Raw genomic sequence first — 15,724 nt, forward strand, 5'->3', positions numbered from 1 at the left:
AAATAGTGTTGAAAAGATTCTTTCAACAGACATACAAGCACCCTCATCCATTGCTCGTTAGAATATAAATTGATAAAATCTTTTTGGGGGCAAGTTGCAATGTGAGTCAAAAATCTAAAACTATTCATACTCTCTGACTCAATTCCACTTCTAGGAAGGTATTTATTCTCATGAACATATGCAAGGATGCTCTCTCTGCATCATTGCCAAAAAGAGTGAAATAATCTAGATGGTCTAACATTGAAGGATCAGTAAAATATGGCGTGTACAGGAAATATTATTATGCCATCAAAATTATATTGAAGAAGCATATTTACTTAACGGAAAGACATTTATGATAAATTTTTTAGAAATTAGTTCACTTTTATTTTTTAAAAGCCACATACAAAACACACCAACAACGTATTTCACAGAAGAGGAAACATGTGAAAGGCCAAAAAACATGTGGAAAGATACTCATCATCATTAGTAATCAGGGAAATGAAAAGTAAAAACTCAGATACTTTTTTATACTAACCAAAGATTCAATATACCATATTGATTTATATACCATATAAAGATTTATATACCATATAAAGCTTGAAGAGGATACAGAACATTGGGAACGAACACACTGGTTACATGAGTGTAAACTTACAGATCTACTTAAAAAGTAATTTGGCATTATGTAGTAAAACTAAAGATAAAATTTTACCTTTGGCATATATCTTCATGAAACTCTCAGACATGTACACCAAGAGACACGCATAAGAATTTTCATAACAGCCTAACTTAGGTCAGCAAAAAACTGGAAAAAACTCAAACGTCCACCAACAGCATACTGGATAAATGAATTCTGGTATAGACATTGAATTAAATGTTACACAGCAGTGAAAATAAACGCACCACAGCAATGCTCTCCTACACAGACGAACCTCACAAACATAGAAAGTTGCAGAAGGACATGTGCAAAATGTTATCATTTATATAAAGTTCAAAAACACGCAAAATTAAACAGTATGCTGTTTAGGTATATCTAAGTATCTGGCAAAACTGTAAATAAAAGAAATGATAAAAATCCAAGGGAGGAGTATGACTAGAGAGGGATGTTCAGGGGCTTGTAAGGTACCAATGGCTAAAAAGATATTTATATTTCTTCTGCTGGTATTTTCTTTGTCTTCCATATATATTATAAACACATTTAATAAATAATTTAATGTACATATAGGGTTTAAGATTGGAAGAATATACACTGAAATGTTAGTGGTGCTTATCTCTGGACTGTAAAGGTTGGGATTTTTTTCCTTCCTCTATATGATTCTATACTTTCCACCAAAAAAAAGTATATTATGCTTTTATAAATAAAGAGAAAAAAATACGTAAGTTATTTTCAAGGGTTCCCACGTTTACAAAGAAGAGAAACAGCTTTGGATCCAGGCCCAGAGTCAGAGCTTTGAATTAAAGAACCACTGTCGGACAGACACTGTCAAAGAGAAAGTCCTGTCAAATAAAAGCAATACGAATTCTTTGCTACTTTTTTGACATTTTGTGGCCTACTTTGTTAAATAATGATACAGACAGCACAGAGGGAGTGATGACGCCATTACAAATTAGGCACAACAGAGGTAGATATCACTCTGGCCTCTACATCTGCTTCTGGCCAGCACTTTCAATTCCGAGCTGAGTCATATCAATAAAATCTTTTAAAAGGCTCTCTTAATGGCTGTTTTCATACAATGTTCCACCAGGGCACTTCAGTCCTAACTGACTAAGGACTGGTTTGCTGAGTAATAACATAGAATTTCAAACTCTGTACTGTAAATCTACTGACTGCCTCCTCAGAGGAAAGACTAATAGTCTTACTCAAGTAAAGCAATATAAGTGGTGGTTTGTGATGTGAATTATAGGTCTCTGAGAGCTAAATGATTTTCAAACCTATTAAAAAAAGAAATTTCATGATGAAAACAAAGACGACAATGACTATCTGAAGCCTCGGGCAAGATAATTGACTCTAGTTTCTATGCCCAGAACACTGTAATAAAAAAGTGAATTTTGACACGTCCTGGCCCTTTTTACTTGGATTCTGAAAGAAATTAGGTTGGTCCTCGTCATGTATTTATTTATATAATCTCTCTCTCCTCCTCGATAAGGGGCTCTCTGAAGGCAAGAACCACGGATTAACCTTTATAGAACCCTCTGTTACTAGCACAGGGCATCAAGACCAAAAATTCTTCTACACCACTTCTATCTTCTTAAATGGAGAAAGAGTTGAGGAAATGTTATAATCTAGTGCATCTCCCACACTTAACTACAAGGTCCTTTATCTACTTAAAAATCTCAATACACGAATGATGCAAAGATGGAGAACCGTAACCGGTAACAACAGGGAAGGCCCTGGGTCTGGAAGATTTCCCTCTACTGTTGCAGCTTCCGAACTAGGAAAGAGAATGGCTGAGGGAGAAAAAAAGCATATAAGTCACCTTTCTTAGAATTATGTTCGCAGAACTGTACTCTGGCATCATTCCCTCGTCTTAAACCAGGGGACAGAAGGAGCCCCATGAGACTTGATGCTGTGTTTTACCACAAGGATGGTAGGATCAAATTACAAAGTTTTCTCTAAAAGTAGCCTTTGGGGAAATTTCCTTCTCACTATGAGACCAAGTCTGCTTCTCCTGATGGAGAGATTCATTTTTATGTGATTCATATCGGTGATCATTCATCTCTCGTTACACTGGCCCCTAGGCTAGCTCACAGCCAGATTTCAGGCACACACGTAGGAAATGCGCAAGACCTTGGAGAAAGTATGCACTTTGTAAATCAATATACACTCTTCCTTTCCCTTTGTCCTATTTTCCACATCCTCTTAATTTAAAATTTTATCATACCATGTGGCACGTATTTATGTAGATATCCTAATCTCTCCTGGATTGAAGAGAGGTTTACTACATAACCTACCAAATATACAGACACTGAGGGGATGGCCCATATGGCCGTGGTCCCAGGATATATGTAGGACATAACAGTATTTAGGTTTGAAGTTTCAAAATGAGTGGGGTATGAGTTCCCCCAGTGAAAGCACTTTTAAATATCCAAGACTCTAAGATGGGCGATAAAATAACAGGAATGAGAGCAATTCATTGCTACAAGTTAGGAAAACACAACAAAGAAGATTCTTGCTACAAGAACCTTCAGGCACAGGTATAAAACAACATAAAATACATGTAAACAAAATAAAACTACGTATGTATTTGAGAAAAGAGACTGGAAACACATACCTCGATTGCATTTTTCTAAGACTTTTCTCTGTTCAAGAACTTCTGAATTTAAAACATCTTTTTCTTGTTTAACTTTATTTACCTAAAAATGTGAGATTTTGAGGGGAGAAAACACCCAAAATTATAACATGACATATGGCGATGTGTGATACTCAAATTGCTATTCAACTTTCAAATGAAGTTACAATTTAAACCAGTAATTGGCTTCACTGTGTTAGGCTTTTATTAAAGCGCTTCTTACAGCCTCAATGGTGGCTCTTTAAGTTGGAATGTACATTTGGTAGAGAACCTATTTACATATTCCAAATGGCATTGGCATTGGTCCTTAAACATGGACGTGTTCTAGCTGCCCAATGTAAATAATTGATATTTTTAATGCAAAAATACAACCAAAGAATACCCAGAAAATACATGAATCATTCAGTCAGAGATCTAATACTCAATTTTGGTATTCATTTTAAACGTTGATGACATTTGGCTTAAGTAAAGCATACATGAATTTTTAAAATAAAAAATACTTTCAACTCTGAAAACTTTTGGCTTAAATAAAATACATATGAAAGTCTTCCCTCACCAAAGCTTAAATTTCTGAAATAATTTTTGGCATCTATCAACAGGAGAAGAGAATATCATAGGACAGTTAAAAAAAAAAAGAATAAAGCTACATGTTTCAGGATGGATAAATCTCAAATGCATTACGTTGAATAAAAAAAGTATGTACGTTTACATAGTTTAAAAATGCTCAGAATACTATGTACTGTAGTAAAAACATAAATACATGCATTGGAATGACGAAAACAAAGCTTTTGTGGTTTGTTTGGGGAAACAGGGCAGGCATTAAGGAAAAAGCAATTAGGGAGACAGACACAGGGTTTTCAACACTATGTTAATGTTTTACGTATTCAGTTAGATAGCAGGCATACAGATGTTCATTATTTTGTTTTTTACACTTTTCAGATGTCTGAAGTAGTCATAATAAAAATAGCTTCTGAAATCTTCCAATGACACCTCTAAATGGGAGGGGAGAGAATCATCAATAAATAATCATAACTGAGGAATAGAGTGCATCAAAATATGTTTCTTATCTCTCTCCTGTGGTTACACTCAAGAAACAAATTAAGATAATGGTCCTCAAAAGGACTCTGAATCCATCAGCACTTCCAAATAGTCTATGAACTGATTTCTTTTAGTGTAAACTATATTTTTGTTTTTGGTTTAAATTAGTAACTGGTATACACTTTCCAACAGGAATGCCATTTCCAAAATATCATCTTCTTCTTCCCATTCATTATGATGTTTTGCTACAATAAGTAGAAGCAACTGGGGCCAGGAGGTTGGTGAACACTGCTTTCCAACCTTTTTCACATTATGTCCCTTCAGAAAATACTAATATGTGCCTGGGAACTGAGGTAACTGGATGAGGCAGCTCACTGAAGGGATCAATACCTTGGCATACTTGTAAGCCATCTGAGGGATATCAAGGTGCTACAGCACTTGGGTTGGGATGCTCTGGGCTACAGAATCTGAGAACCATTGACACAAGTTAAATGGAGATTGCAAAGGCAGATCCTTGAAGCCTCATGTAAAGAAAGACAATTTATGTACTCCTGCTCTGAAAGATAATTCAAAAGGAAAAAGAGAAAGATTCTCCAAATACCCACTTGAACCATTCTACCATCTATCATATGTGCCGGTGTTGGAGGTACACGGGGGGATAGTCTTTCTCAACTGAGCCAGCCATCCACTGGAGAAGAAAAAATCCTCTTCACCAGCAGCAATAAAGGGTATGACTCAAACTGCACATATCATTCTTACAAATTTGCTTCACATAGTGAAATATGAGGGACAAAAGGGAACACGTCAATGCTATTTTAGTGTTTCATTTATTAAGCTAGGTAGTGAGTATATGAATGTTCATGAGCGCATTATCTATACCTTATTGTGTATCTGAAATAATGGGGAGAAGAGAAGATTAAAATTGGTACATAGTTCTCACATCAGAAATTAGCTTCCAACAGCAAGTTTTTAACTTAGCCAGTGCCCAAACACCTTGAAACCACTAGAGGTCTTGCCTCTCAGGCCTAAGATACATACTTCTTCAATTACTTCTACGAGTTTGCTCTTGAGGTTTTCCAGTTCAATGGCTAATATCTTCTTTTCCTCCTGAACAGATACAATTTGATCTCGAAGTTCTGCATTTTTAAAGAAAAAATAAGGGGGAAAAAACCCAATACAAAAACACTTACTTTTAAAAGAAGAAATCAATCTTGTCAAAAGAACTGAAAATGCTAGTGCACATGCAGCTTATAGGCAAGGTTATTTAACATTTAAAAGGAAAATGAAGAAGCAAAGGACAATGGAAATCTCACCTCTATGTCCCCCTACATAGCCACGGTTATCAATTATTTCATATCAGGCAATCTCACTATGTTAAATGTACCAGATCATGTTTTCTTTGCATTCTATCAAACCCACATTCTAGAAAACTATTTACATTTTAGAAGTAAAATTTTTTACCTTTTCATCAAAACAAGTTAAGGCTTTGTACTAATTTCTTTCTTATTTTATAATGGCCATGGGCTCTTATCACGATACAATATACACAAACAATTGGGCAGTTAATAATTTGGAGATTTTGATTTGAAGAGAAACATCCTGACTTGCTGTCAATTTATAGCCATTAAACATTATTTGAACTGACTCAAAATATAATCTATTTGAAAAATTCTAGTAGTTTTCTCTCCAGAGTTGTGGGTGTTTTGTTTCTTAATTTACTTCATATTTCTTACTTCTGGGATTTAATGAAAATATTAGCAACCAAGTGCAAAAGCTTCTGTGTTACACTTAAGTTACTTCTACCACTCAAATGTTAAAAAAATACACACGGATTAGCAGAGGTACTTAAACTCAGGGCCCGGCCTACGATTTTGCCACCTAGTTTTTAACTTAGTTTTTAATTCTTACCCTTCTCCAAGAATAAGAAACCTGATATATGGTTATTTATAAACTAAATCAAACTTTTACACGAACCCAACTTGAAAGAGTTCTCAGAGACTTATTTCAAAATCACTTTCTCCACTGGCTGGCTATGGAACAAGAAATCATACCGTTCGAGACCTAAAAGAAGGGAGAATTATGAAAACAAGGAAATCCTTCAAACTTCCCTTCCTTCCCAGTTTGGGGGAATAATAAGTTTAATAGTATTATAATTTACATAATTATAATAATTATAACATATTACATAATATGTAGAGAAATATTATTTTGTCTTAGGGAGTGGAGAATCAGGTAAAGATGACTTTCCTTATACTTTTTTCTTTAGACTTTCTTTATACTTCCAACTGAAGTTTTATCTACCAAACAAACTAATCAGTATTGCTTTTGACATGTGTGATAAGCCAAAATGCCCCAATAGTTATTTGAGACAAAAACTGCTTTTCTAATCTTTAATAATGTATATATAGTTTTATGAATAAATTAATGTGTTTTTAATAGATGGATCATGTGATCTTGCCTTACAGCACTACTTGCTGACCAACAGAGTTGTTTAATACTGCATCTTGCTTATAGCTCACTGCCTGAATCAGACAGGAAGTTCTTTGAGGGCAGAGACTAAGCAATTTGGAGAGGAATCTTCCAGAGATTCTAGAGAACTAGACTAACAGAAGGTGTTAACTAAATATATTTTTATTCATTCTTTCCTTCACTTAACAAAAATATCTTAAAACTTAAGTCCACATTCTTAAGAAGTTTATACACTAACTGGCTGTTTCTGTCAAGACAATACTTTCCAAAGTGCCTAATCCAAAACAAGAAAATAAATCATAAAGCACAAATGTTATACCCTATCATGACTCTCAACCAGGCTATTCCCTAGGACAATTTATGAGAATTTTTTCAAGGTAGGACTCAGGCATCAGTATTTTTAAAGTTCTCATGTGATTCCAATCTGCAACCAGGATTGAGAAGCATTATGCTAATAGGAGACAAAAATATGCTCCCTAATTAAGCCAGGAGTCCTACCTTTGACTTGCTTCTGACACTGTACCGAGACACAAGTCTCAGCAGCACCGTCTGGCTCTGTAGTTGAATCTTCATCATCAATATTTATCTCTTCAGTTATTACACCTGGTCCCAGCTTGGCCATATATAACATGCTGATTCTTTTCAATGTTTTATTTTCTTTATTTAGCTAAGGCAAAATACAACAATGGTTATTTTAACAGCAGTCAAATGAGTATCTTGGATTTTTAAACAATAGACAAATTAAGTGCATTTTTGTCTTACATATTCATCAACACTCACAGCAAGAAATAACAATTAGAAGAGTCATTAAATAAGGTTTTATTTACACTTGTTAATATTAAACTTACAACTTCAAGTAAGGCCTGATGCCTGGATTACAGCCAGCAGCATGTGAAAATGCTATTTACAACTGATAAGAAATTAAGAAGGATTAAGATAAAACATCAGCATAGATTAAATCAAGTTTCAACTTATTCACAGTCATTAATAGTCTTAATTAAGGTACTTCATTTCAAGCAAATACTTTTTTGGATGCTATGCTGTAAGCACCTTTTAAATGTTTGCTTGCCCAGCATTCCCTCTCTTCTGGACACTGTCACTCTTCCTCATTGTTCCACGTAATTTCTATGGGAACAAGCCATGTTCCTCCTAAGCATACCCTATTCCTTTGGCCTCAGCTAATTAGTCTAGGGATTAGGCACATGACCCAAGCTTGCTCAATCGAATCCCTTCTCTAGAAATTTGGAGGCTGGAACAAAGAGATGAGTTTCTTTCCCTGTGTCTGGATGTAGAGAAGCTGTTGGCAACCACATTCCACTACTGAATTGAGGGATAGAGGAAAGTAGCCTGTAGCAAAGCCAAAATGGAGCTGACAGTAGAGAGAGGCAGAGAAAAGCAATGGAGATAGGGTTTACCACAGGGTTTGAGTCCATTCCTGAAATGCTTCCAGCTCACAGATTCTATGGGATTCTCCAATAGCCTTCTCTTAACAAATTTCTACTTTTTTTTCTTTTCTTGAAGCTAGCTCAAGATGTGTTTCCACTAACTGTACACAGAGTTCTAATAACGCACAACAGAAGAAAGTTCAAGTTATGTTTCTATTACTCTATAAGAAGAGTTCTAATTCTTAGCAGAGGAAAAGGAATCACAATTCATTAATGTATTTGTTATTCTCTGATGCAGAAATGAGTTGGTTTTTAGTTACAGTTATCAACTACCATTACCTTCTTAGCTCATGTGTTTATGTGCATATAAATGTTAGTACAAAGCACACACGAAGACTAAACTTGGTCCAAAGTCCACAGAAGGAAGATATGGTTTTGCTTATGTTTTCCCTTCTCAAGACTAAAAAGCAAAAGGTCTTCCCTTAATTCAGTATGTGAAAGTATTTAGCAGATTGATTTCTCTAGGATAAAAGGTAAGATAGAGAAATGCAAACACATAACCTTTACTAAGGGCCATCGGCCATTATGACAAGTTATGAATTTAATAATTGACATTGGAAATAAATACAAATGGAAATATAATTCATGGTAAATCCACCTGCCCTTCCCTACTGCAAACTTTACACCAGAATAAGATGTTTAGTTCGGTATCTGTCTGGCTTTGGTCCTTCATCTGTGATCATAACCGGGACTCTTCAGGGCTTCTCTCAAGGAAAGCTCAACCCATTTCAATCTGGGAGATCTGATTCTTACCCCAATAACATGGAATCTAAATATATCCCAAGTAGCATGGTCTGGAGCACAAGAGGGTTCCCTGACCTCTCTGGGGCAATCAGGAAGAATCTCTCAGAAATGGCCATGAACCCTTCCATGGATTCTTCCTGGGAAGCCTGGCAAGCTCTAGGCAGGGAATCACAGTCCTTTATTCCCTGTCTCCAGCCCACAGCTCCAGATTCTAACTCCTATACTACATTAGAGGGTCAGGGATAAGATATGAGGCCCATGATTTCCCAACCCCTCTTCCTTAAGATGGAAAATTTAAGTAAACACTGTTGTGGGTTCTTTGAAACATGAATGCTACAGTATGGCACTAGAAGCTCAAGGACCCTTCAATTCTCAAATGATGCCATCTTTTCAGAATGTGAGAAGAAAATAATTTAAGAAAAAAGTGAAAAAACTCAAGACTTCATTTGTAATTCTGCCTCTAAATATTTAAATTAATAGTTTCCAACTCTGCACATTAGACTCTCTAGAGAGCTTTTAAAAATCCCAATGGACAGAGCCTTGCCAGATCAAAATCTCTGATAGTGGGGCACTGCATAGTACTTTTTCAGAGCTTTCCAGGTGAATCTAACGGACATCAATGCTAAGAATCACTGACATAAGAGTAATGCAATGCTTTGGTACACATTTCTATAAAATCAGTGTAGCAGAGTTAAGAACTCAGCTCTGCAATCAAATTCTGTCTCTGCCTCAAGAACTAACCTAACCTTTCAGTGCAGCAGTTTTCTCATTAGCAAACTAAGGATAAAAATAGTCTCTATCCCATAATATGAAGATCAAATGAGACATTACATATAAAAGGTTTACGAAGATTAAATGAGATGTTATATAAAAGTGTTTAGCATAATGACTGACATATAGTAAAAGTTCAGTAAGTTAGCTACTAACAAAAGAGGTTTAGTTTGTGTGTTTAATTTTCCTTTGGAAACCATTTATTAGCTAGTTTTCTTCAACCAAGGTATTAGTCTATGCACTTTTTTCTTCCTCCAAGACACTCATGAGAAAAAGAAAATACTAATTTTTGCCACTGGTGCTTAATATATCCCTTCTCAGCCACTATCACAATAATACTTAATAAGCTGACAGTTAACAGTTCTCCCTCAAAAGAGTTTAACATCTCCATCAAACTGGCCACCAGACCCACTGTCTGGGTGTGACGCAACTACTCTATTTAACAAAGTTACAAACTCAGAAAAAAAGGGAGACAGAAAATTTCAAGTCTTCTCTGAGATACCATTTTCATATTTTGAAAGAAGAAATATAAGATTTATGTACATGAGATCTTACGACCATAGTAACTGAACGTTTCTGAGAACTCTGCATTCACAAACCTTGGCTAAGGAATCCCATTGCAATTAATATTCAAGTTATAAGGTTAATGGCATGCTATTTGTTTTTTGGAACCCTCTAGGTCACAAGGCAAAAATAAATCTTTCATAACCCTACAGTGACAGAATCTTCTACTATACTCAAATTTAAATAGCTCTTCTACTAGGCACAGTTTAATGAATACTTGAAGATGCAAAATAAGCAAGTTAAACAGACTTGGACCACACAATTTAAATAATTGGTCTATATTTATCAGTTTAACTTACACATTTTAGCAAAATATCTACACTGGCTTTTAAGAAAATTATGCAGTCAAATTACATCATAAGAATTAAACATTCCATTGTCATTAATTTGAGAGCAGATTTAGGAAAGATTTAGAAGATTTAGAAAAATAAGAATTAAATCACAAAGTTTGCTGCTTAGAAAATGTAGCCTACTTTAAAAGATGACAGCTGATACCTAAATCAGGACGTACGATTATCATTTATAACGAAGCCTCCAAACTTTGTATTCCAAACTACAGTATCTTCCACATCCAATGAACACATCTACTGTGTTTGTTTGAATAGGTTTTTTGGTTTGTTTTTTATTCCAAGCCCCATGAATTCAAATTGTATCCTCAAAAACAAACCAAATGTCCATTTTCAAAAAGGCTTCTTAAAGAATAGACAACTAACTGTATAAGTTAAGGATCCTACTGTCAAGACTAAATTGTAAAAATGACCTTGGAGGGCCAGCCCGGTGGCGCAGCAGTTAAGTGCGTACATTCTGCTTCAGTGGCCCTGGCCCGGGGTTCGCTGGTTCGGATCCTGGGTGCAGACATGGCACCGCTTGGCAAACCATGCTGCGGCAGGCATCCCACATATAAAGCTGAGGAAGATGAGCACGGATGTTAGCTCAGGGCCAGTCTTCCTCAGCAAAAAGAGGAGGATTGGCAGCAGATGTTAGCTCAGGGCTAATCGTCCTCAAAAAGAAAAAAAGATTGAAAAAAAAAAAAAATGACCTTAGAGAATAATAACAAACTGGTTCATACCCAGGGATGGCTGTAACAGTCACTTGGCAGCTCTTTCAACATATACATGCCTGGGCCACACTCCTAGAGTCAGTGAGTCTGGGGTATTCTTAAAAGATCAACCCTGGTCAACTCTGAGATTTAGGAAAAGACATTGTAGCTCAGAGAGGTGACTACAAAGTCACCCATTAAATAAGTGTGTGTGGGGAGGGATGAAATAGTTTTTTTTTTTAAAGGAGGCCATATATGAACCACTGATTAAAGTGAATCATGAAAAAGGAAAAGTCCACCCCATTCTCACTCCAGTTCTAACTCTAGTCTATCCTATCGTTTAAGATGAGACAATGGCAGTCCAGGAAACAGAACTAACTTGCCCAAAGTCACATATGCCCAAAATGACATAACCAGGACTAAAACCTGTATATACTGCCTCCCAAACCATTGCTTTCCGTAACCTCTGGCAGTCCTGAGAGGTAGTCAGGATGTACCACAGCAACAGGAATAACTGTTAACAAAAAAAAAAAAAACTACAGAGACCATCCTTAGCCTTTATGAGGTTCAGAGCAGCTAGTATGTTCCATATATATTTTTTTCTTACTTGTTATAAAGAAGAAATAAAGGAAATGAAGAGAGAATTCACACAGTGTTATAAACCAGTGAACTTCAGCGAAGTGTAGCAGAGCAGAAATTATGTGAGAGCACTCATGTTATCGTTGTTTTTAAAGCAATGGCCTGTATTGCTATGTATTCTTCAGACAAATAACAGAAGAGAAGTTATACACACATAGTTATATTCTGAGTTAGGTTCTGACTGCATATTTTATGAATTCTAATGTAGTGTTGTTATGCAAACAATTAAGCAAATACCTCCAGCAAGCACACTGCTAATGCAGACAAATTAAATAGATAGATATATAGATAAATTGATTGATCTGTAGAATTTCAGAACATCCAAAGAAATACTCTGGAGTAGGTGAAGGGGGAGAGGGGAAAGAAACACACTGGAATTACTAATGAAATTTGGTTGAAATCGCTGTAATCCATTTTCGGATGAAGTGGTTCAGATGCATTTTACCCAATCCAAAATACATAAGACAGAGATAAAAACATTCTTTAATAATAATGTACTTCTGATGAGATAGAACATAGAAAATTACACTCTTGGTAGATTCATCAGCTAGAAGCAATCAGCAGAGCACTGGAGGTCACCCTTAGTATCCCTCACTTTGCTTTCACAAATAATCACCTGAAACGTGAGGCTTGAGGATGACTTTTTCATGTGATTCAAACATGAAACACTCACTGCTCTTTCATGTCACATCAGGTTAGTTTTAAACTTGGTTAGAATTTTAACCAAATAGATAGACATTTGGAACGTCCAGTTCAACAGACTACTCTGGGACCATTTTTTTACAGGCCAAAAGCTCAAATGCTCGAATACACATTCAAATGCTCCATGTACAATCAAAATAACCTTTGCATGAAGATGGACATTTACATAATCATATTCCAGGATTCTGAGACCTTACAACCCCTTCCTCATCACAGGAGTAGAAAACTGATTAGAAAACTAGAAAAGCAAAACAGGATAGAAAACACTGTTTAGAAAAGCAAGTTGAAATAATTCCTTTATTTGAATTGTCTCACCTTTGTTGCCAAAGCTTCAGCACTTTCTCGACAAGTCTTCTCTATTTCAAGATGGTTCTGCATAAAATTAACTTCCTCTATAACCATGTGAGAAACTAGGAATGAAGGAAAAAGAGTCTCAGCATTCAAAGATTAGTCAGCTATTCCAGAAGCCCACACATCTTGTCCCATGATTAAGAATACTTCAATTCTTCAGCTAGCCAGGCCGTTAGCTATTATGGAAAAAAAGTGTTTAAGATGCTGCCCTGATAAATCTTAACTAATATGAATGTAGAAAGAAAAAACATATAATTAAGAAGCTTTATTGCTATTACACACATTTTAAGAAAGTTATTTAGAATTTTTTTAAGTGTCTGCTTTCTATGTAGTTGTGTACATAACCATAGACATGTCTACTAATCTAAACAAAAGAACTTCTCATAAATAAAATGTGGCAAACACGATTTCCTTTTCTTAGCAGAATAAAACATATGGATCTAATAAGGAAAATTAGCTAATTGGAATTTTTTCTTAAATCTTAAGTTGATCTCATAACTGGAATAACAATGTGGCAGCTTAGCTAAGGTAAGTATTACAATAGTAGTGACAAAATTTTTATTAATAAGTAACTAAGTGGTTACTGTTATTTAATAAATTCCAGGGCAGAAAAGTATAGCACCAAGATTTATGTACTATACAATGATGAAAGTAGATGCTAACAAACTGCTGCTTGCATGACAGACTGTCAGGAAGATTAGAAGAAAAATAAAATTTTACTTGATATTTTACCAATGCCTGAAAAATAGTAATTTTGTGATTTTTTTTTTGGTAGTTGGTTTATATAAATTGAGATTTAAAGGTACAAAGTAATTTAGAACTTGAATTATACTTTGAAGATCAAGTAAGAAAAACGCCAATTCCTTTCACCATATTTCTAGTTAAAAGAAAATTCTCAGAATTTCAGTCTTAACTGTAGACATGTATACTTATTGGCATTTGTTTGGCTTAAAAAAGAAAAATTAAGGACACCCAAATGTGAAACCCAACAAAGTTAGGCAAAAAGCACTGGGCTCACATAACACAAAGAGAGATTACTTTTGCTTCATTTAAGCTTAATTAACCTGCAATTATGATTAAACTCAGGGGAAAAAATTTCTCTCCAAATTAAATACAAAAATGTATTACTTCCTAAGTCTGTCCAAAGTTCTTATTATGTTAATATTCAAATTCATAAAGCAGCACTAAATGGCCAGAAACATCTCTAACCTTGACATTTTTTCAGGGGTAATAATCATCTGCAGCAAATGCAGGCCAACCAGAAACCACTTAACTAATTAGTAGTTGCAGTCACCGAGAAAAACAGGAATCAACACTGTTATTACAAGTGGCACATTTGAGTGGCATCTAATTATGACTTGATGAGCACGATACTTGCATTATCAACATTACTACTGCATCCCATCAGGGCCTAAAAGCTGCTGATGGCATTGACTTCGAGAAACTCCCACTCAATGGTACAGCAGCACCCAACAATCGGCTTGGCAGGGGCCCCCCTCACTAAATGACACGTTAAGCGTAATTACTGGTAGACATTGTAAATAAACAGGATTGGAGGTGAAAATTGTACCAAGTGCAGAAGACACAATCTGACACATTGGAAGTGGCAGCCTTAATTGAGAGTTTCTTTGACTGCTCAAGATCATTTCAACTGCATTTCTCAGAGGACAGTGATTATAACTGTGGAGACAGACGGCATAATGGTATCAGCACTGCTGACAGAGCAGTGAATTAAATTGTATCTGCTGTTGTGTGAGAGCCTTGATGAGAGGTACAGATGCCTTAGTGGTCTTATCATTATAACACAATGGTCATGTTGTCATCAACCTTTCTGGCTCCAATTGAAAAGAAATGATTGTGTGTTGAAGCTCTCCCCCCCCCACCCCCCCCCCCCTTCTCCTCTTCTATCTCTTGTTCTGAATAGAACCAATTTTCAGAGAGCTATGAAATCACGCAATAGGTCCTAAAATGCAGCTGCTTGGCATACAAACGGGTCCCCATTAAACTGGAATCACACACAATATGTGTTTATGCCAGAAGAACAAATAGAAGCTGAACACAGGCCAAGTTTATTCACACACACAAAGCCCGTGTAGCTCTTCATCAATATAATTGCCTTTTATATTGTAGTTTAAATAATAGGCTCTATTATTTCCTTAAAATCCTAATATTCCTTGCATTTTATCACTATGTTTACAAGGTAGGTTCTTCAAAAATGTGAAGGAAAGAGAAAAGAAACCTATACAATTTTTACAACATCAAATATTACTTTGAATTTTTAGCCTTAACTACTTGACATCTTCTGCCACAATCTGGTATTTCCACAATCATAACAAAAACATAAACACTCTGCATTTTTCACAGGAATGTGACTTTTTATTCAATAACATTCTTGCTCATGGAAGAGTAAGAAAAATCATTCCACAGTAGTAAGGTTTAGGCCTAGCAAAAAGAAAAAAAAACAGAAAGAAACACTTATTTTCTAAACATTTTGTAAAAAGCTGCCCTGTGATTTAACTTGATAAATTAGCTTAGCTAGGGAGCACTAGCCCACATTTTCTCCAATTCTGATACGGTATACTCCACCAGGTAGGGCTGTTATTCCTTCCTCTAAGAGGGAACAGTAGAAATTTAAAATTGTGCTTTAATTTTTAGTTTAAAAAGTTATCCCAATGCTAAATTGGTAGGAT

At 35.6% G+C, this 15,724-nt stretch overlaps 1 protein-coding gene across 1 annotated transcript in view; it reads right to left on the reverse strand.

The window, feature by feature from the left end:
• SHTN1 (shootin 1) overlaps positions 1–15,724 on the reverse strand; it is a 97,253-nt gene that overhangs the window by 52,922 nt on the left and 28,607 nt on the right. The window contains exons 4-7 of the mRNA XM_046652145.1: positions 12,999–13,093; positions 7,278–7,446; positions 5,349–5,446; positions 3,255–3,336 (exon numbers count right to left, since the gene is read on the reverse strand). Coding sequence (XP_046508101.1) covers positions 3,255–3,336; positions 5,349–5,446; positions 7,278–7,446; positions 12,999–13,093 — 444 coding nt within the window. The remainder of the gene's footprint in view (positions 1–3,254; positions 3,337–5,348; positions 5,447–7,277; positions 7,447–12,998; positions 13,094–15,724) is intronic.

This window comes from Equus quagga, chromosome 2 (assembly GCF_021613505.1).
Source record: "Equus quagga isolate Etosha38 chromosome 2, UCLA_HA_Equagga_1.0, whole genome shotgun sequence".
Lineage (NCBI taxonomy): Eukaryota > Metazoa > Chordata > Mammalia > Perissodactyla > Equidae > Equus > Equus quagga.